Source organism: Spea bombifrons, chromosome 5, assembly GCF_027358695.1.
Source record: "Spea bombifrons isolate aSpeBom1 chromosome 5, aSpeBom1.2.pri, whole genome shotgun sequence".
Classification (NCBI taxonomy): domain Eukaryota; kingdom Metazoa; phylum Chordata; class Amphibia; order Anura; family Pelobatidae; genus Spea; species Spea bombifrons.
Window position 1 is genome coordinate 28609224 of NC_071091.1, and position 21980 is coordinate 28631203.

General features: G+C 38.4%; 1 protein-coding gene across 2 annotated transcripts in view; it reads right to left on the reverse strand.

Moving 5' to 3' along the window:
• Positions 1 to 319: 319 nt before the first annotated feature.
• The window catches only part of OSBPL10 (oxysterol binding protein like 10), a 133412-nt gene continuing 111751 nt past the window's right edge, over positions 320 to 21980 (reverse strand). For both annotated transcript variants that reach the window (XM_053468005.1, XM_053468004.1), the window contains 5 exons: positions 19809 to 20289; positions 8526 to 8712; positions 8152 to 8334; positions 4751 to 4904; positions 320 to 759 (listed from right to left, as the gene is read on the reverse strand). In XM_053468005.1, coding sequence (XP_053323980.1) covers positions 715 to 759; positions 4751 to 4904; positions 8152 to 8334; positions 8526 to 8712; positions 19809 to 20289 — 1050 coding nt within the window. In that variant the 3' untranslated portion in view covers positions 320 to 714. The remainder of the gene's footprint in view (positions 760 to 4750; positions 4905 to 8151; positions 8335 to 8525; positions 8713 to 19808; positions 20290 to 21980) is intronic.

Genomic DNA, 21980 nt, shown 5'->3' on the forward strand with positions numbered 1-21980 from the left:
TGTGATTGTGGGGAATATGTGAAGATACTATGTATCCTGGAAAACATGGCTGATGTGGTCACCCTAGTAATATATAGCGCTGGTTAGCTGCTTCTGGATACAGGAGAGCCATCCTGGCATATGCAGATTTAAACTAATATATACATCACAAATTAATCCCATAAGGCAGATGTACTCTGTGACCCACTTTGCACCTTTTCTGTGATTCATGTCAAAATCCTAATTGAATGGTATTTAGTGCAGCAGGTACTAAACCCATTCAATGCTAAATTCCATAAAATCAGTTTGTTATTAATGGCACTGTATAAATAGCTAAATAGCGAAACATTTGCATTTTTTGGTAAGGTAGGAGCTAAGCATGCCTACAGAAAAGTAATAAGAAATTTGGCAAATAAAGCTCATTATGATTTACATTTTTATCGATGCACATATTTATATGTTATGTATATATGCATGTGTTTATACTAAAATATTAATTGATACATAGTGTATGTATATATATATATATATATATATATATATATATATATACACACATATATATATAGTGACATTTGAATGGCTTTTCAATAAAGAGACCGAGCCTGCGGAAGGCCATAGGTAATATTCACAGTATCAGAGTTCTTTCTTCCAGTATGTTTAATAAGTAACACCTGGATTCAACATTCTGTTAGCACTGCATCACCGCATTAGAGGTAAGGGAACTCTTGTTGGTCAATGTTGCTTCCACAAAGGGTTGACATATACCCAGCCGTCACCCTGAAAGATAAAATAAAATGGGTTGTATGTCAGACTGCTCTCAGAATTCACAAAACATATGTGGTATTAGCATTCTGTGTAACAAGACAATCGCTGCCTTTAAAGGAAAACATCTCCATATATTTCTATCAGTGGTAGAATCCAAAGATTCACAACATGGTATGGCCCAACCCTCACATTTTTACTAATAGGACCAATGGTATAAAAAGCTGGACTGTGATGTGGCATTGGAGCCACAGACCTCCAGTAGACATCCATGATATATCATTGGGTGAGTCTGTGTTTTAACAAGAGAAAGTTCCACTAAACCACCAGGACAAGTCACTTAACAAGTGTGTTATGCACTTTTAACAAAGTTATATTGGTGTAAAGTATGCATTTGTAATTGTAGTAAATAAAACCAAGGTCTTAACTCATGTCCCAAGATCCTAGCTCATTCAAAAAGCATCCAAGGTAATCTATTAATCCAACGCAATGCCTACTCCGTGTCATAGTGTGCTTTAAATCAAGATGTATCTATCAGACATAAGTAGTTTACATTTTAATTACTATGTGATTAAGTAATAACCTATTTCATAAACTAGAATAATCACTCAAGGTGTCTATAAAGCTGTCTATTAGATACTGGCACAGACATGTATATAGAAGATTGCATCATAGAATCTAATAACCTATTTTATGTTATTTTTCATAAAGAGAAATTAATTCAATAGATGTGAGTAGGTGTGAGAACTCAAGCATTTTAATGAGTAAGCTTGTGCAAGTGTTTGGGAAAAGCGCAGTTAACTAAGAAACATAATCATATATAATTAATCAACAAAATGGAGCAACCTGTGTTTACGCAGTATTTAAATCTCTTAAACTGGTAACACGGGTAAGATATTAACCCCTTAAGGACAATGGGCAGTCCCAAAACCCATTGAAAACAATGCATTTTGAGTCGTACATGTACGGGCTTTGTCCTTAAGGGGTTAAAGGGGAACATAATGTATTTGAAACACATCTTAATGACTAAGCCGAGTCTACATTTTCTGTTGAGGTAACCATAGATGTCTAACATAGTCATGACACTGGGCAAGGATGAAAAGGATGAGGTAATGAAAGTGATAAAGCTGTAGGGAGCTTTCGGGTAAACTTCAGCCCCTTTTCCTAGAAACAAGATGGTCCTGCTGGTTAACAATATGACATCGCCATAACTGGGAACTTCCTAGCTCAGGCTACCTGGAGTTCTCCATCTTCTGGGGGGGAGTGGCTTAATGAGATGAGGAGGCGGGGCTAGCTGTCCATGTAGGCGGGCATTGACCAGGGCTAGGTGCACGGAGGGGTGGGGCTAGCACCATACAGTCTTGAGGGAAGTATGAGGGAAAGTGGGCCTGGCTCCCCTAGGTCTAGAGGAATAAGAAAGTGACCCGGAGAGCTGCACTTCACCCCGATACTCCGGGTCAAACCTGGAGAGTTCCCAGGTATTAATATAATAATAAATATAATTGTAATATTAAATGTAATATAAAATATAGTACACAAGCATGATCTTTACTGGAACAACTTGATATTCATGGAAAAAAAATAAGCTTCTCTCATATTCTCAAAAGATATTTTGTTTTGAGGATTATATTAACTACAAAATCTGCCCATAAAGAGGTGCAATATTATACCACTAAAATTATGAATAGTCTTCTTGCTTACATTATTTTTGTTCTAGTCTAATGTTGTACATTTTAACAATTTTAGTTTATAAATTATTATGACTTAGAGAGAGCTGTTGCACAATTTCATTTTTATTTTAATGTTATTTCTAACGTACCTCATTATCTATTATTTTCTGAACCAAGACCTACTATACAGAACAAGCAATGACAGAATCTTTCTTGATACAGGTTCTTATAATTCAACACGCGGATAGCACATATATTTTCCCCCTGTTGATTTCTCACTCGTCCTTATGAGCTGCTCAAAGGTGTTGGATCAATACTTGTAAGGGAAGACAGCCCAAGCTGAATACATGAATAAACTATGAATTTGTATTCAGGTTAATATTTCATTTATTCCTCCCCAAGCATCTATGGCAAATGAAAGAAATGTTTCTGCAAGAAATATTCTGTAAGGGAGATTACCATTTACAGTCTACCCATTAATAGTCTACCCATTAATTTACCGTTTACATTATCCACTAGTGTGTGCCTATTGTAACTCAATTAAGTTAATACATACAAAAAAAACACTGAAACTTACTTCCATGCATGGACAGAAAACCAAAATGAATTAACAAAAATACATAGTTTTGGTAAGAGCCGGCTATACCCGAATAAGGATAATAATAATCAAGGCTATACGTAACAAAGTAGAATCTTTAATAATCTTAAAGCTCTATGGGAGAGGGCATAGAATAAATTGCTTTGGATCACTTGTAGCATAGCAGGGAAAGAACTAAGCATTGAAGCCATTTAATCCAACAATACTGGGTTGTTCATCTCATGCCCTCAACATCAGAACATACCGAATATATTTGTTATTTTTTAATAATTAATATTCTACTACTAGCGTTACCAAATGTTAAACAGAGATCCCGACTTAAATCAAGTTTCCTTTTTAGACTAAATCTCCAGTTACAGCACATTCATATTTTATATCCTATCACCTTCTGGTTATTATGAGGTTTCAGCACAAAAGGTTAGGCTGCCCATGTTCACCATTAAAATAGTCTTACCTCCCTGTATTATAATGGACGCATTTTAACAAATATATAGTTTTGTCTTGTCTAAGGTCAAGCAGTCCCTTTTGGATTTCCATTATACTGTTCTGTCTAATAAATGGTCATACACGTTATTAGCAGTTTGGTTTTGTGGGAGATGAAATTGCACATAAAAGGGCATATCCAGAAAACATTTTTTTTCTGGGGAAAAGTGAATCAGAAGCAAAAATACAGCCTCTGTAAGGCATTACAGAGTGTGTGCTATGACATCATATTCCCACAGTCAATAGAACAGACAGCAGCTGCAGAGGTGGGTGGAGAAGGTGCTGGCCTGGGACAGGCCAAGGGCAGTACTGGACCTTCCTACACCACTGGTAAATTGTTATCATTCTTCTGGTAATATTCATTTTCACTGAGAAATTACCCCAAAAATATCAAGAGTATAAAAATTAGCATGAAGGGAATATCTAATAAAAATCCTGATTTCCATATAAATTCTCTGAGTACCATGTGTGTGCAACACAGCAAAGAACGTGTCACTCAAATTATTCAAAATACGACTTTTCATGGACTGTAGCTCCAAGTTAATGTGACATTACTTGTCTTTTACTTGTCATACCTCAAGTAAGATTCCAGGACTGTCACAAATTTGGTGCCACGGGAAAGATAATGGATTTACACAATTAACTTTCTTTTTTCAGTTTCTGCTTAAATACATTTCTTCCCATAAGGGAAACTGGCAGCAAGTATTGAGTGGAAATGGGAGTTTGGTAGTCAGAATGAATTCAGAATGCCTTGTATGACCATTAAAGTGAAACACCTTAGAAGACTAGTGATTTGATGGGCTATAAAGGTCCATTACATTGTCCTGGTAAATTTTACAGCCGTCTGGTATCTAAGCAGGCAGAGGCTTACATAAACATAGCCAGGTCAGGTCTCACAGGTACACAACACAAAAGTGCTTTTATCTGCACAAATTACCATACCAGCACAATTCTTTATACTTCAGAGATAATCGCAAAGAAACATCACCGTCTCCTGCCTCATTATCTTCATAACAACGATACTACGCTCCAGGTATTTATTGGTTGATTAGTACAACACCGTTCTACATTTCATCTCATAAAGTTTTACATGGACATAAAACTGTGTGCTTGAGTGGCCCCAACGTAATTGAGTTGCTCTGCACTATAAAGCAAACGTAGTATCTAGCTAGGGTCAACTTAGCAAAATACACAGTGCAGGTTCACCTGCCACACGGAGTCAGATGATACAGATCAAATGAGGTATGAAACTTGCCTCCTTGATGAAATACTTCGGCTTCCATGGGGAGTTGATGGATGCCCTCTGCCTGGCTTCTGCTCGCTGCCTCTCCTCTAATTGGTGCTTGTGCTCTGTAGCCGCTTCAATGTTCTCAGATTTTAAAGCGTTGGTGACATTTTCCCAAACACGCCTGGGTAGAAAATAAAACATATAAAATAAATATTATCTTTTTTGTAGAAGAAGAAGTAGTCGGAATGGATAATGCAACCAGTGAAGTATCTAATACATTAAAGGTTAATGAGTAAGGATACAACCATTCTGGTGAAGATTATGTAAAAACGCCAAGGGGTTTGGATACAAAGCACACATTTTTAGTTTTAAATGCTTGATATGGCTGATGGCTCTTTTAAGATAATATTCAGCTGTGCTCGATGCAAAACATTACCAGAATGAATGTAGACCGGGTATGACGGGGACAGTATTGCAGGTATGTGTAAAACTATTTGTGTTTCTACACAGACTTTCAATTTCTTGCACAAGATATGAGATTCTTGCATCAATCTCTTCCAAAGTCTGTGGTAAAAATATATATATCATGCACAGAGTTTGCAATGTTGCCAGGTAAGGACTGACTCATCAGGCACGGACCAAGGGCCTGCTAGAGTCATGGTGTTGTTTGCCAGTGGTGTACCCAGGGGGATGTCGTTCAGCTCTGGGTGTGTGCCCCTCCAGAGGCGGATTACACTGTCCACCCTTGGACCTCCCACTCCCAAAAGCACACTTTTTTGGGAGCTGTGCCCACTCACCTGAAGGTAGAACAAAAAGAGGAGGAGATCAGGAGGAGAACGATGAAGAAGAAGAGGATATTCAGGAAAGGAGACAAGGACATGGGAAAGGTATGGAGACATTGTGAGAGTATGAGAAAGCATGATTAAGTGAGTGAGAGAGTGATGGGAGTTATGGTGTACCACGATCAGTGTCTGTTTCACTATAAATTGATGGAAGTCAAGGTGTACTACAACCAGTGCCTGTCTCAGTATAAAGTGATGGGAGTTACTTTATGAATGTCTTCTAGTTCTTATGTTATATAAAGGGTGCTTCCTGCAAATTTTGCAATGATACATTTGTGAAGACTGGAACCCTACTATAATTCAAGCGTGAAATTGATAACTAGGAAGAATTCCCATACCTGGGGACCTCCTAGGTGTGAATTGAAGTCTCCAAATGATGCTTCCCTGGTTCTCCAGGCAGGGGAGCGGTGTTTGGCTGACATTTCCGACCCACTTCCTTCCCACTCTCTGTTGTTAGCCCTGCCTCTTCATGAAGGCACTACCCCAAAAAAAGGGAGAGCTCTGGCTACTACCTTGGGAAGTTCCCAAGTATGGAAATTCCTTAAAAATTTGTTTAGAAAGGGCCTTTCCGACCTGGATTGTGCGGTCCAGGTCGGAAGGGCCCTTTCTAAATAATTTTGAACCGGTACGAGGAGGCAGGAAGAAAGGGTCACCCTCTAGTAACGCCAGTGTTTCTGATGTATTCTTGTTTTCACTTTTGTAGTCAGAATCCCTGGCTATAATGTAAGCAGTGTGTGCTGCTAGTTTATTTTCTGCAAAAATGGCTTTTATGGCCTTTCTGAGACATGCAGATGCTCTCATAAGTGCGCTTTATATTTTTTTCTCTTTTGTACAGTAGGAAGATTTTATCACTTTCTCCCAGCCATAACTGTCTTAAGCAAATGTTAATAGTAAAATAAATGAGAGTACTTTGCTGTTATTTGTCTGATCGATTGACACCTAAAATATATTAAACATTCCTTACATCTTTTTTAATATATTTTTTTGCCTGAATGAGAATGGGAAGCTTTTCATGTGTCCTTGTATCAAAGTTACTTACAACAAGAGACAGAGAGCGGGTGTATGACATCATTCTTCAATGCCAATCACAACAGCAAGAGAGAAATATAAAGGAGTAGTAAGAGGGGAGTCAGAAAATGTCAGGAAACAAGGGAAATGTTCACTTTCTAAACCTAACTCCCATTTTGTTGCAAGAATATGCATGCCCAGCAAGATGTTTTATACTTTTATATTATTTTTTCTGGAACCAGCATGGTGAGTTTGGGTTTTTTTTTTCCCCTTCCTTTATGTTAATAATGGACACACGCACCCATATCTGACAGTCTCATCTGATCAGCTGAGCAATACTCTTATCTCAGGTGGTATTCTTCTGCCTTTCAGTTTCCCTGCATTCTTCACATACAATATGCGCTGTTGTTGGGTGCTGTGTGAAGCCATTTTTACAATGCTTTCTATTTATTAACTTTAAAGTGTTCATTGACCTCCTCAGTTAAACATGCTTACACTGCTGTTACTCAATTGTTCCCAGAAAAGGAAGTATTAATAACTTGGATATATCTGCTTATTTTCACCGTAAACGTATTTTTCAATTAAAACTTTGTGGCTATTGGATATCTGTATTTAACTGCCTGGTGCTCTTTCTTATAATAGAGGGAATGCTCATCTTTATTTATAGAAACAAATTTAGTTCATCAGCTCTATTGTATCTCTTGGAATGCTTTGTATTTGATTTATTTAATTTCCAGTGCATGAGCTGATTCAACTACTTACAGTCTTTTCTGGGTGATGGTAATGTGTATTTAAAGGGACACTACCATCATCATATGCACTTTAATGCATCTAATAGCTGGGTGGTCTCTTTAAAATTTCTTGTGGTCCCCTTGCAGAAGCATGGAGGGATTTTCTAGAATACCCCATTTGCTTCTTTACCAGTCCCCCAGCTGCTAGGTTTCCAGGAGATGTATTCAGCTTGGTGCATCTGCTCTTGCCCGCTCTTACCATGTGGTATCCTCAGCTGGCTCAGTGAGATGTTGGATGGAAATCTAACAAAAGCTCTCCCAATAATTGCAATGGAAGGTGCTTTTCTGCCACTGTTTAATAAAAGTCATTCTTCATTGGTGAAGCTGTGTGAGGCACTGTTCTGTGAATTGTTAGACTGAGGGAGAAGAATGGAATTGGATAAAGTAGGTTGACGAGGGGTGGATTATGAAGGGTAGGGTGGTGGATGAGAGCACCTACCATGGTTTCAGACAGTGAGGCTAAGATGTATTCTTTTGTCCCTACCACTAAATATTAGTATTTGTCGTTTATATAGCGCCATCATATTCTGTAGTGCTGTACAATGGATAGACAGGACATGACAAGTAGCATATAAAAACCCAATTTGACTTACAGGAAAAAAAGAGGCGTGCCCTGCTCAAACGAGCTTACAATATAGAAATATTATTCCAATGCATTGTAAAAGTTAACAATAATAAGGTGTATATTACTAAAACACATAACCCTTGCTGAGGTGTCATCAAATACTTTGTATTGTTAAAAACAGAGTATAATTTACTGGCTTGAAACACAAACTCTTATACGCACCTTGACTCAAAGGGTCCTTGCTTCTCCAATGGCCGTATCTTTTTCTTGATAACTGGAAGCTTAGTGGTATCAATCACTTTGGTTTCCCCACTGCTGTATGTGAATTCCAGAGTTCCATTCCATTCACCTTGGGCCTTACAAACTATAGTGTTGGTGGGATTGTGCTTGACCTCAGCTGTGACTCTGTTAAAATAGATTGGGTGTAAAGTGCATTAATATGAAATAACATCAATAATTAGACCCTTAATGTAACTGAAGATATACTAGTTGGTTTTAATAGTTTAAATGTTGGAAATTGATAAAACTGATACATATGATAATACTGCAAAGGTTAATTCCAGCCCATTGATTCTTGGGGATGGTTAAACCATTACCTGTGGACTTTTCCTCCATAAAAGGGCTTTGTTTGGAATGTAACCGTAGCTAAGTATCCTGTCTTGGCACAGGAAATGTTTATTTTTCCACCCAGTTCCACCCAAGGAACTGTGAGAATGGAACGAGCATAGGCACTGGGAAGTGTGAATACATAGTCCTCATCATACTCCATCAGCTTCAATGTTCCTGGGAGATTAAAAGAGAAAACCAACAATCTGTAAGATGCAAGATGATCTACTACCGCTGTTACAAAGTCATAGCTTAATTTAATTAGACAATAAAATAACAACATTTGCGCTCTAACAAGATATGACAATAAATGTATATATATATAAGTCATATATATTATTGGCATTTGGTCTCTAATCATTTAATGATTTTGGAGGGAGTAGGTATCCACTCAAAATCAATGGATCAGAAGGCTACTCCATAAAAATATTTATGGAGTTTATGACCAGCAGCCATCTGCAGACAAGGATTATAAAATGAATTAATTTACTGGTACTAGGCACAAGATAACAACATAACATGTATATAACCGTCTCATCACTCTCTGTTCATCCCATGGTGTGATTCTGGTACATGGTGGTAAATGTAGACCAAGCGAGAACATTAAAGTGATTGCTATTTTGATTGCAAGACTTCTAGCGCTTTGCACCAGAATTAATCTCCCAATATATCATATTGTCCCAATTATAGGCTGCACTATTTTCCACTAATTGAAATCTTTAAATTAGAGGTGTGGTCTATAATTGGGGTTTGCTTCACTTTCTCTTCAATAATGTATAATAATGTCCACCTCTACAAAATATCAACATTTTCAACACATCAATGGTGAAGCCGCCGCACAATTGCACTCAGCTGACAAATGCCTACAATATTGACAAACTGAACATATTAAGGGGATTTAAGCTAATAAATCAAATGTATATATTCAATATTCTCATTTATTAATGTTGGATGCTGCCCTAGGCCCAACCCAGCCTTTCTAGACCACTCAACAAAAGGGACCCTTGGAAAACCAATAAGAGATCACAGAAAGCCCCCAGTCAGGTCATAAGTGCTGCCTAAGGTTCCCATGAAGTAATCTGTAGACATCATGGTGGCTAAATGTGGAATTACAAACAAAACACCCCAAAAAAAGAGACAAGCTTGTAGCAGCATTCGTAGATCATCAAAGTAGAGTTGCACCAGGGTTCCCCTGTTCATCATCATCATCATCACACTTGTGTATACTGACTCTTCAAGTCAAGCAATACAATTAGCTAACTACAGCCGGTGCACATATATTAGTCAGCATCACAAAGCACAAAACAATGTACAGAATGTATGAAAGAACCGATGGAGGGAATTGCCTTAAGATAAATGTTCTAAACAAAAGGATATAACTGGTTAAGTATTACTTTATACTAACAGGAACATTTATACTATGACTTGTCATGGTCATGGTATAAATGTTACTTTTGCAAGGGGAAAATCAGGTCAAAGCTGCTTCTCCTCTTGCTCCTCAAACAACCCATTCAGCAACAGCAAGTCAACACCAGAATATCTGCAGTTTAGGTAAGGGTGGGGGAGTAAATTATTGAATATATGTTTGTGTGATAGCAGGGAGGGGGCACAGGGAGGCTGAAAGTGATGTGCATGTACTGCCTGAGCATGATAGGAGTGTGGTTGCTAACAATTGCTGGGAGCTAAAATCAATCACACTCCTATCATGCCCAGGCATCGTCTTATACGGTACATCATAGACACATCAGGGTTAGGCTGATTATTAAAAAAATGACTTACAAATACCACAATTAGTATGAGGTTTATACATTATGAAGCTGCTTTCTTCCTTCTGTAAATACAGGTCATTTGTGGATGTGACTGTAAATTTCTGAATGAACCTAAATTGTCAATATATTGTATCACGGTATATAATATGTAGTGTCCTTGTATTTAAACTCTAATACAAAGAAAAGGGCAATATGAAAATTTGCTATACTACACAGTTTCCTCGAGATTGCATATCTCTAGTCTCAACCTCAAGAACAAGGATGAAAGACTTCATTTGTAAAAAAAAATAACATTTTTATTTATACATATAAAGTTAGTTAATACAAAAAATATGCCACATTAAACAAACAGATATTTTGAATATGTAAACGTATAGTACAATTAATGCATCATAATGAGGGCTGACAACCACGTATGGTTAAAAAAAGATGAAAAAAGGCACAATGCTACAGAAGACAGCAGGGAACATTGAAATCCTGCAGTCTACAAAAACTCATCATTGTGTTTCGGGCAGCAGGGTGACAGCATTGCAAGTGAAGAAAGAAGCCCACGGGCAAGTTGCTCAGCAAGTAGCAGGAAACAGAGAAGGTAAGTCACAGAAGGAGGCAAATTGATCATAAAGTAAACTCATTTCCTGCAAAGTTTTAAAGGAGCGCTTATTTCATGGACCCACTGTGTATTGTTTCACAGCAGCTGCTAAAAGAAAATGTGTGCTGTAAATTATTGATCATTCAACAGAGGTGTTAAAGTGTTCTGGCTATACCTCAACTGCAAAGATGTAAAAAAAAAGGCAATAATTGTATGAATCCAGGTGCAGCGAATAAAATCAATAATTTATCTAATTAGAAGTAATAACACTGTCCTACTGGGCACGTGCATGTGTGGTTTGCCCTTCCATAAAAAATGTACAGAGAGGACTAGGCAGATACTTTTAGCAAAGTAGATTTAGTTTCTCATACATAAATGCATGAAGCAACACTGTCATTAATACTTCAAGGGCCAGGGTAATTTTTAGTTTGGTGGACCCATGACAATTTTCGTAGCTCTGACACTGTACAGTGCTACAGAATATGATGGTGCTCTATAAAACAATAAATAATAATACTAATAATAATATAGTTAGATTATAGTGACTGCCCAACTGCACAATAGAAATGAGGGGGCTTCTAGTGCCATCTCTTGGCCAACCATATTGCTCATACATGGTTGGCACTCTACAGGTTAAAATGCCGGCTTGACCTTGGTTCTTGGCGAGCCCCTTGATGCCTGGTGCTAATAGCCCCTTTACTCTAGGAATAGCAGAACAATGATTTGCTTGCACCACCCTGTCTGAAAGTATAAAGAATAGCATGCAGAATTATTTGCAAATTAAAAATGACAATGGTGATTAATTAATTTGAACATGCTGAAAGTTACTGTCACAGTACTAATTGCAGTAATATGAGTAGCGAGAGGAAAGTTATGTACCCCCTGCTCACGTACTGTCTTGATCACTAGGGCTGCACACTCCAAAGGTTGAACACTGAAGAGTCATCACGACTATATTTTTCTGCTCTTGTAAAATCTAGCTCAACCTCTGTGACCTTAACACTCTTTAGCTTACTAACACATTTCTGCCATAACTCTCAAACATCTCTTCTTCCTTCTGTCACGATTTTGGCACAGCTCAGTATAACAATACGCTAGCCTCAGTAATAGATAAGGTTGCTCTTTTAACTATGTGCCACCCCCCAAGCCATGGCATTCCGCATGGTCTCAGCTACTCCAAAACTGGGGGCCTGTGGAGGAAGTCTTGCTTGCCTGAAGACTTTACACATTACAAACTCATGCTCCCTTTCTGTACATCAGCCCTCCATCACTCCAAACAAACCTATTTCATTTAATTAATCTTCTCCCTTTCTCATAACCCTAAACGTCTGATCTCCACATTTAACACCTTCGTGCCCTCCAATCTCCTATCATTCTTTTCTGATGCCCTTACCCCAAACCTAACCAATATTTTTAATCTCTCTCTCTCTCTCTCTCTCTTTCCTCTGGTACATTTCCATCCTCTTTTAAACATGCTATCATATCTCCCATTCTAAAGATACCTTCCCTTGATCTCACATCCCCATACAGTCAGGTTTCCCTTCTCCCCTTGGCATCCAAATCTTATAATCAACTAACCACGTTTCTCTCCACAAATTCTCCTTGACCATCTGCAATCTGGTTTCCATCCATACCATTCCACGAAGACTGCGCTCACTAAAATCACTCATGCTAAAACTAAGGACCACTTTTCACTTGTTGGACCTTTCTGCAGCCTTTAACACAGTTGACCACCCCTCCTTCTACAGACCCTTCACCCCCATGGCATCTGTGATACATCTCTTTCTTGGTTTAAATCCTACCTCTCTAACCATACCTTTAGTGTCTCCTTCACCGGAACTTGCTCCTCTACACTACTGATATCTGTTGGAGTTTCTCAGGACTTAGCTCTTCTCCATCTACACCTCTTTACTTGGATAACTCATATCTTCCTTTGGTTTCCAATACACAGATGGCACCCTAATCTGTATCTCCTTTCCACCCATCCTCTCTGTCCACAACTTCCAACATCTTTATCAATGTAGACAACTCCACCATCCAACCAACAGACCAAGTTCACTGGCTTGGAGTCACACTTCACTCTATTCTCTTTTTCACTCTTCACGCACAGTGTCTCACCAAATCCTGCCGCCTTCACCTGAAAAACATCTCCTAAATTCACCCATTCCTCACACAAGAAACAACCAAAATATTAATCCACTCCTTTGTGACATTTTGTCTGGATTATAACAATTTCCTAATAACTGGGCTCTCTGCCTTTCACCACTCCAATCCACCCTCAACAGTGCTGTTAGATTAATCTTTGTCTGTCAACGTTTCTCATCTGCTGCGCCACTATGCCAATTGCTCCATTGGCTCCTCATACCCCCCATAATCAAATCCAAACCCCTGACCTACAGGACTTCGCACCCCCTATATCTCTATCCTCCAATCCAAATCCACCTGTAACTCCTCTCTTCATTTTTCTAAAGACGTGCGTCTCTTTTCTACCATCATTAACAGCTCTGGGCACTGTTAAATTGACAAAAATAGCACAGACAAGTATTTAGGGGTCAAGATTGCACCGATAGGCTGTTTGGAGCGCAAAGGTGGCACTGTGGGGCATATTGCTTGGTGGAGACTGGGGACCCCGGGGCAATCTTCACACCATGGCAGAGTGGTTTCTAATTTTGTCCCTGCTACAATGTACATTTTAAATGCTACTTTCATAATCCTTTCACCTCTGTTGTGTATTTGCCATTGTTGAATGTGTCAGGAGATTAGTCTATTGATGATGCCTGCATAATCCCACGCCACTCTGTTATGTGTTAGTTATATTAATCCTTATCTGTTTCCTGTGTTTGTCAATTTCCCTCCATTGGTAGTGGAGTGGCGGGAATTTTACCCAGTCCTAATAAAGAGCATTCTCTATCATCCTGACTCATGTGTCGTAAATGGTGGTTTGGTCCATTGGGAGAGACTCTTTTACCCTAGAGGAGCACATTTACTCCAAGGACCGAAGCGGCTACCCATAATATACATTCAGAAATTGAGTTAAGGTGTATAGTTCCTATTAGGGCAGAGAAGGTTTATTCAGTCTTGCTATATTTACAAAGCATGCTATTATCGCTGAAACCACTTTATCTATGGAATTTATAGTCTCCCAAATTGCACAAATACTCGGCTATATAAGAACTGGACAGACTGATTGATTTTGGTTGATTTACCACCCTCATGGTGTATATATAAAGATCAATTCTTCTTTAGTGCTATGTTGTTTTGACAGTTATGGATCATTTTATTTGAATGCTGAGATGTATTGGTAAAGTAATAGTATAGAACGTAAAATAAAATCGGATTTAATATATTGCAGATGACTCAATTATTCCCTTGTTCTTATGGGTCTCAAGTTCTGTAGCTCTGTCAGCATTTAAAGAATGTCTGTATAGCCCTCGTGCTGGAAATTATGTTCCGCGCAAGAACATAGCAGGGAAATTGTCTTGATAATGACAAAGTACAGGCTTTTTACACTACAGTTTAAATGAGGTAGAATAACATAGCATTTTAACTTTAACTATGCATAATGCAGCAGGTCCAAGCCTTGCCCTTTAATATATATATTTACAGGCATGTTTCTCCATGATACACGTACATTTCAAATGCTGCTAATCATGCAGTATGTGGGACAGATGTGTCATTGATTCCCTTTTGTTTTACATCCCTCATACTGCAGGACACCGCTTTACACGTGCTGGTCAGCAACATGAAAAATGGGTATATTTGTCCTGAAACCAAAAATGGCTCATCTGGTCACTCTAGTTTTCCCTAACTTTAGAGCTGTATGTGGCCAAGCCATATGCTCAGTAGCTGTTCTAAACTAATTAGGCCACCCATCCAAACAGAGGCTTAATCCAGGCCACATATCAGATGGTCTGAGATTGGATGCAGCCATGTTAGATAAATGTTCTAGAAGGGATTAAGCAGGTTGCTAACAGCAGTGTACAGGGTCGGACTGTCTTACCAAGATACTGGGAGATTCCCAGTAGGCCGCCTCCCCTGGCCCCTGCAGTTGCATTTGCAACCACACGTATAATGACTGCATGTATACCAGTCAGTGCCACGCCGGGTATGATGTCATATCCAGTGCTGACTGGCATAGATGAAACCGTAGTAAAAGTGAACACCAGAGAGAAAGCAGGTGAGGTAAGGGATACAAGAGGGAGGGAGTATGTATGCATGTTAGAATGATAATGTATGTATAAGCGTGTGTTAACAAGAATGTGTAAGAGTATGTGAGCATGAATGTGTATGTTCACAAGCAGGCTGTTTTGTGGGACCGAGAAGCTGTTTGGAGGGAAACATGGCACAGGCAAGGTGTTTGGGGGTAAACATGGCACAGACTATTTGTGGTTTCTAGTATCGCCCTTGGGTTAAATTGTAATGATTATTTCAAATTATTGTTGAATATTGTGTGAATATGGGGCTTGTGTTCAATTATTTCCAAGACTGGTTTTAATTCCCAGTCCGGCCCTGGTTTAGCTGTATTAAAGGGATGGTTGTGTGCCATGCAGACTCCTCAACAAAGAGTGCCTATGTAGGTACTTTAGCATGCAGTTTTTAACCTGTTAAGCATGTTACTTATCTTATCTCCAGAGTTGCAGCTAAAGAGCTCAAGTGCAGCAACACAGAAAAGCACTATAAGAAGGGGTAATAATCAAGAGAAATGTTATGTACAAAGGTGTTGCAAGCGCATAAAACTGCAGTTGCAGAATAATTATATGCATAAATATAATTACCAGCTTCTCTTGCAGATGTGTTTTGTTTTATTTTTGGCATAAAAAACCAACAAGTAGTTTACACATGCGATATGTCACTTTTTATGGCATGATTGTATTCTTGATTATTCACGGGTCTACTTTATGCCTTGACTGTTTGCCTGGGAACCTGTTGCGACTTAATAAATGAATTACAGTTCTCAGGCTAGACACTGAAACACAGGTGCAATCAATTAAGGAGAGGGACATCTAAAGAGGGGAGAGGAGAGATGCCTTGTAATCACAAAATGAATAAACCAGATCATTTCACAGAAAATCCTATTAATTATCCTATTAGGATAGAGACTGATTAAGAAAAGAAGAAAAAAAAACACACTTAGTCTGGACATATTTTTCTAGCTATTTGCAAAAGGCAAACTGTGCATACTCATCCCACTGGAATGGTTTAAAATAATTGTCTTAATTACCAGAGATTATGATGTATTGAAGAAATGGCAGAGGTGGCATTTTTCCCACGCAATGCCTACCATATGTATCAGCTATCTGGCAATTTCAGAAGCCAAGGCAGTACTGATGCTTTTAAACTGCTTTACTGTGAGATTAGACTTAATATCGTATGTTCCTGAAGACCAACAACCCAAAATGTGGCTGGACACTACCACAGCTACGTGGTACTCTCTTTGGCACTCTAGAGTACTATAATCCCCATTATGCATGTGTAGGTGCTATAGCACATTTTTTATTACATAGCTGATCATTGATTTGTGACATTTTAGGTTACAGATTATTAATTGGATTTACCTTACAAGGTAAGTCTCACTGTCCAATGGTGGGTGCTTAATATGCACAAGTAATTTTTTTTTCCCTAAAAATTGAGGGTAAAGTTATACCTGCGTATTATACACCAGATTTTACAGTATGGCTTATTTTACCACCACCACCACCACATAGGTTTATTTAGTATATAGAGGTGAAAATGTAGGATTTGGTGATACGATTTAAGTAACTCCTTATTCTTGCACTAAAAATCATTAATGTTTTCTGAAACAAGTGTTCAACAAGTGATCTTGATAATAGAATAATATTGCTGTTCTAAGTATGATCTTTTAGGACAACTGTCATATTTAGTACACATAAGCTCAAGCTACTATACATCTTTACTCTGCAAAAGACCATTTACACATTTTCTGCAAGTGCTTGTACGATTTATAATGTGTGAAATGGTACGTTGCACCATCAACAGGACCGTGTAATGATAAATCCATTTGCTCATAGAGGAGAAGCCAATTAAAAGGTCTCCATATTAGATCTGTCCTGTGGTGAAGCGATTAAAGAATCATTAAACTTATAATCGGTGATAGAATTTACAGAAAACAAGGTGTATCTGCTGAGATGATCCTCATTTTCTATGGCTGTCCAAATGACACTAATGCTGTATCAGCTGAGACCGGATGCTGACAAAGCGATGTTCTCTCTCTACTCCTGTTCTCCTGCTTCCTTTGGCAGGAGAACAAAGCCATATTACCGCAGGCGCAGAACACTGTTTGCAAGAAGACATGGCTGGATGATCTGATAATAATGTCAACACTCTTTCTGAGAGGTCTTGCCTGACCAGTACCTGACTCAGCAGACTAATGAAGGAAACAAGCATGTTTTAAGGGGAAGGGCCATAATCTTGTTTTGTATGTAGCATATTTATTATTTTAATAGGGTACATAGCAATGTGCACAACATAGCTTTTTGTTTTTTGAAGCAGAAGAGCAGGGAAACTTACCTAAAATTTTGCCACAGTTGCGTGTCGCTTTTTCTAGTTGGACTTTGGACACTAATTGTTACTAGTAGACAGGGTATTGTTTCAAATAAAGACGCATTTTGCAAGTTTGACGCCATTTTTGGTACAAGTATTTCTGTGATTACGTTGCACGTCACATCAAGTGTTACACAATCAGTGCAGTGTTCTGATCTCTCCAAGAACTAACTTTACAAATAGCATAGAAATAAATTTAAAATTTATTTGTGTATAAATATTAAATTCATATACCTTATAACTATAGGTAAATAACAAAAGGATATACAAGTATGGTGGGAGTTCCCCTTTAAAGAGTGGTGATTTGACCTGTATTTAGTTCACTTGATTAACAACTGTTAATCTTCACTGTGAAACAGAGGTTACCTTTCAAAACATTATCAATATTGATCATACATAATATTTCTCTAATAGTTACCTCTTACAGCAATGTAAACTTAATATCTTAGATATTTATAAAACAGAAAAGTCAGACACTGTTTATCTGTTCTGCTCTGTTGTGGGTTCAGTGACATTTAAGAATGGCCATGTCTTATAAAGACATTTTTGATGATTCCATTACTAATATTTAGGGGCGTAACTAGAAACCACATGGTCCTGGTGCAAAAATTGCCCCATCCCCAAACAGCTGGTATGTGCCATCACTGCCCCCCCAAAACAATTTGTCTGTGTCTCCTTTGCCCCTTGTCCCCCCTCTCCAACATATGTTCTGGCACATATATTTATACACGCTTACACAAGTTCCATACACTCATACTCACTAACACTTACATTCACACGCACACAATTACACATGCATGCTCACACACACAATTAGACATCTATGCTCTCACACACAATTACACATCCATGCTCACACACACACAATTACACATCCATGCTCACACCCACACAATTAAACATCCATTCTCACACACAAACACAATTACACATCCATGCTCACACACACAATTACACATCCATGCTAGCAATCATACATACAAACAAACATTCCCTCCCCAACTTACCTCTCACCACTCCTGCAGCTTTCTGTCTCGCTGCTTGCACGTGACCCTGATACGCTCCCCTCTCTCGTGACAGTTCAAAATAGTTTAGAAAGGGCAGTTTCTAAACTACTTTGAATCGGTATGACGAGACACGAACAAGGGATTGCAGACCCCATTTATTACGCCAGTGCATATATTGTGTACTACTATGTTAACTACATAACAGTATGATATTCTACACAACTTATCTGTGAACAGTTAATGTGCAGAACTTGAGTTGTGTGCAATAATGAGAGTTCTAGCTGGAAACAAAAGACCTACATAGGCTGTCAACCCCTGTATGCAAATACTGCAGTGATTCACAGAAAATTCTAGAACCAGAAACAAATACATGCTATTATACATTTGCAACATCCGCATTTCTTGACTTATGCATTATAACAACAATTTCCCCTCTTGTTAATGTGTGGATACAGTTCTTAGACAGTTGCCAGAAGACTCAACACTCCACACATTAGCTTCCCAGGTAGCGAAATGTCTTAGGGGCTGTGAAAGCTTCATACAATATTAAAACAAAGGTATGAATCATTTCAAAACATTTCATAACAAAAACAGATTTTACAACTAATAACTGTGGTATGTTTAAAGGAGAGCTCATAAAGACAGTTTATCACTAATAAGGAAATAGAAAAGTAGAATTACAGCAATACATTTGTTACGTTAATATGTTTTTTGGTTGATTTTTTTTACTACAGTTGCCAAAGCAAGGTGGTGGAGAGTTATTAATATGTCTGCCTAATCCCTCTCCACCTTACTCACTGAATATACATCATGGTAATTATCACAGAGATAAGGGTGAACTTTCAGTGACTTTTTTTCTTCTCTGGTGTAATGGTCAGGTGTCCCAATACTTTTGTCCATATAGTGTATATTATATTAGGAGGACATATATTGTTGCCATATCACCCGAGAAGAGAAAAGGGGGAGATATGACAGAAACTTTAAATACATGAAAATCAAAACATGATTGGAAAAACTGGCTCCTACATTTATGTGGCTGGCTTCTAGATCCAAACCAAATTTATCAACCCTTGTCTCAAAGTATTTTCTACAACCTACAGCATGGCTGAGAGCTTAACACACTTTACCTTATATAATATCACGATATACTCTAAAACCATCTGATGCTTAACTATTTAAACTGGTAGGCATATTCAATTACATTGCAAAGAAATGTTTAATGAAACAAATGCAAAATGTAAAAAAAATACGCCATCTCTCCTGAAAGTAAAGCATCTGAATAAACTATAAGGTGCAATGCACTAAAATATTTAAAAAGGGCATAATAATATAAACCATTCAACATACCTTCTCCAACCATTGAAACTCCAACTGACATCCCCAGGAATTTGCTTTTGGTCCACACATGAGCATTCACACACATTTTCTTCTCTTTACTTTCACAATAAAAGCAAGACACGGGTGGATGATGCGATACTTGTTCAGCCACAAATCGCACTTTATACAAGTCTGTTGGAAAGCTCTGGGTTGTGGAAGTTTCTTTTGCTTGTGCAGAAGAAGCATGAGTTCTACAAGGTTTTACTTTGTCCTTGGGGACATCCCAGCTGCAATGAAATGTTTCACCTATAATTGGGTTATAGGGTTTCTTGGCCACTGCACCTTTACGGCCTTCATGGAAGGCTGTAAGGTAATATTCCACAAAGCTGATCATTCGTTCCTCTGGGGTTGTTCCAGCAGCAATGGCCAAAAACACGTCTGGATGGGCCATGAAATTTGCATACATCTCCAGGAGGGATCTCTTCTCCAAAATAAATGTTGGAAGCACTACCTATGCAGGACAAAAGACAAAAGTTCCCAAAGCTTCATCAAAAACATCATTTAGTGAAACTAGAGTGGGGATACACAAATAATGAAACAAATTGCAAACCCATCCACCAATAGGTCTAAATGGAATGACACCCTTTCCTTTTGTGGTACATTTGTAAATTCTTTTTTTATTACTGTATTTTTTGATTGCTGTTTATAGTATAGAATTGAATGATGGTTCATGGAGTCCAGCCAGTTAGTGGTAAAAGCCTACAGAAGAAACTTCACAACTGGCCATTTATGATAGTGGAAGCCAGCGAGTAGCCATATATTTAGAACCTCTACAATAGAATGATGCCCACGGGGGGGCCAGCATGGGCTACAGTGGGCCCTGACTGTTGTGAGGAGGAGGGGTAGGCTTTTTGGTGGGAAATGTGGGGGTGGAGTTGGGGGAAGATTATATAAGTGGCTGCTTTCTCGGGCTCAGGAACCATTCTTGTGGTTAGCTTACCTGGCCCACCCTCCCTCCCTTTATTTTGTTTCTGTGGTTTTGTCTGTGGGGCAGCAGCTTGCCAGGTATCCAGGGGGTTAATGTGGTGGTAAGTGATTGGTTGGTAACATCTGGTGGGAGGTTCTTGGCTGTCAGTGCTGGGAACCTCAGGTCAGTGTGGGGGCATCCGGGTATGTCCCTTCCTTAAGTGGTATTTGGTTATGGTACCTGGATTACTTGGCAAGCTTGGTGTGTGCATTGTGTTTATTGTATATATTTACATGTTTGTGTTTTGAGTCATTGTCCTTGTTAACGCACCTATGTTTATTGTTTCAGGTTTTGGCGTGACAATGACTCTAATAAATAAAATTGGCTATGGCCTTTTCTTATCCATATTCAATGGTGTGTGGTGTCGTTATTGGGGTTAATGGGGAGTTAAGCCTAGCCCGGAAAATCAAACCTACAACAGTCATGTGGTAGGCAGTTTCTTGCATATAAGCAGAAGTAGAATGTGTTTCCAACGCAAGTCCGCTGGTTATGTGTTTGATTTTTTTTATTTTTATTTTTTTAGCATTGATCAGTGACAAAATGATGATACGATCTCCGAAAATTAATGAAGTACTTTCTGGAGTTAGAAAAGGCCATGATTCGTTCTAGTGGGGGCAGAGAATCTTAAAGTAAAGCTGGTATTTATTTAATAGTTCTTAGCAAATATCATTCTCTACGGTGTCAATTTTATTGCGTACAAAAGGGACTGATGCTAAATTGAAAAATATTTCACAGTTTAGCATTTGGTTTGCTATTCCTTTGTGACTAAAACCCTTTCCAATGCAAATTTCCTGTTTTAGATATGAGCCCACAGAGAATGAAGCATATAAAAACACATTGTTTTTCTCTAGCAGGTTTTCATCTACATTTCCATTTGATAACAGATGCTTTCAGCTATAGCTGCACGGGGCACTCAAAGGATTATAACACTGGGGGGAAAGTCTTTTTTTTACATTTTTGTTTTTATATTAATGCTATGGACGAGATCTAATCTCAATCTTCCATATTATTTTTGCCACAGTTTTGAGACAAGTTACAAGAAGGTATACATTTGCCACATCTTGCTATCACATTAAAACAGCATGTTTACAGTATGGGGAGCTGGCTGAAACACAGAGGCATGCTACATAGGCCTTAAAAGGGGAAAGATCTTAAAATGATGTAAGAGACTCTAC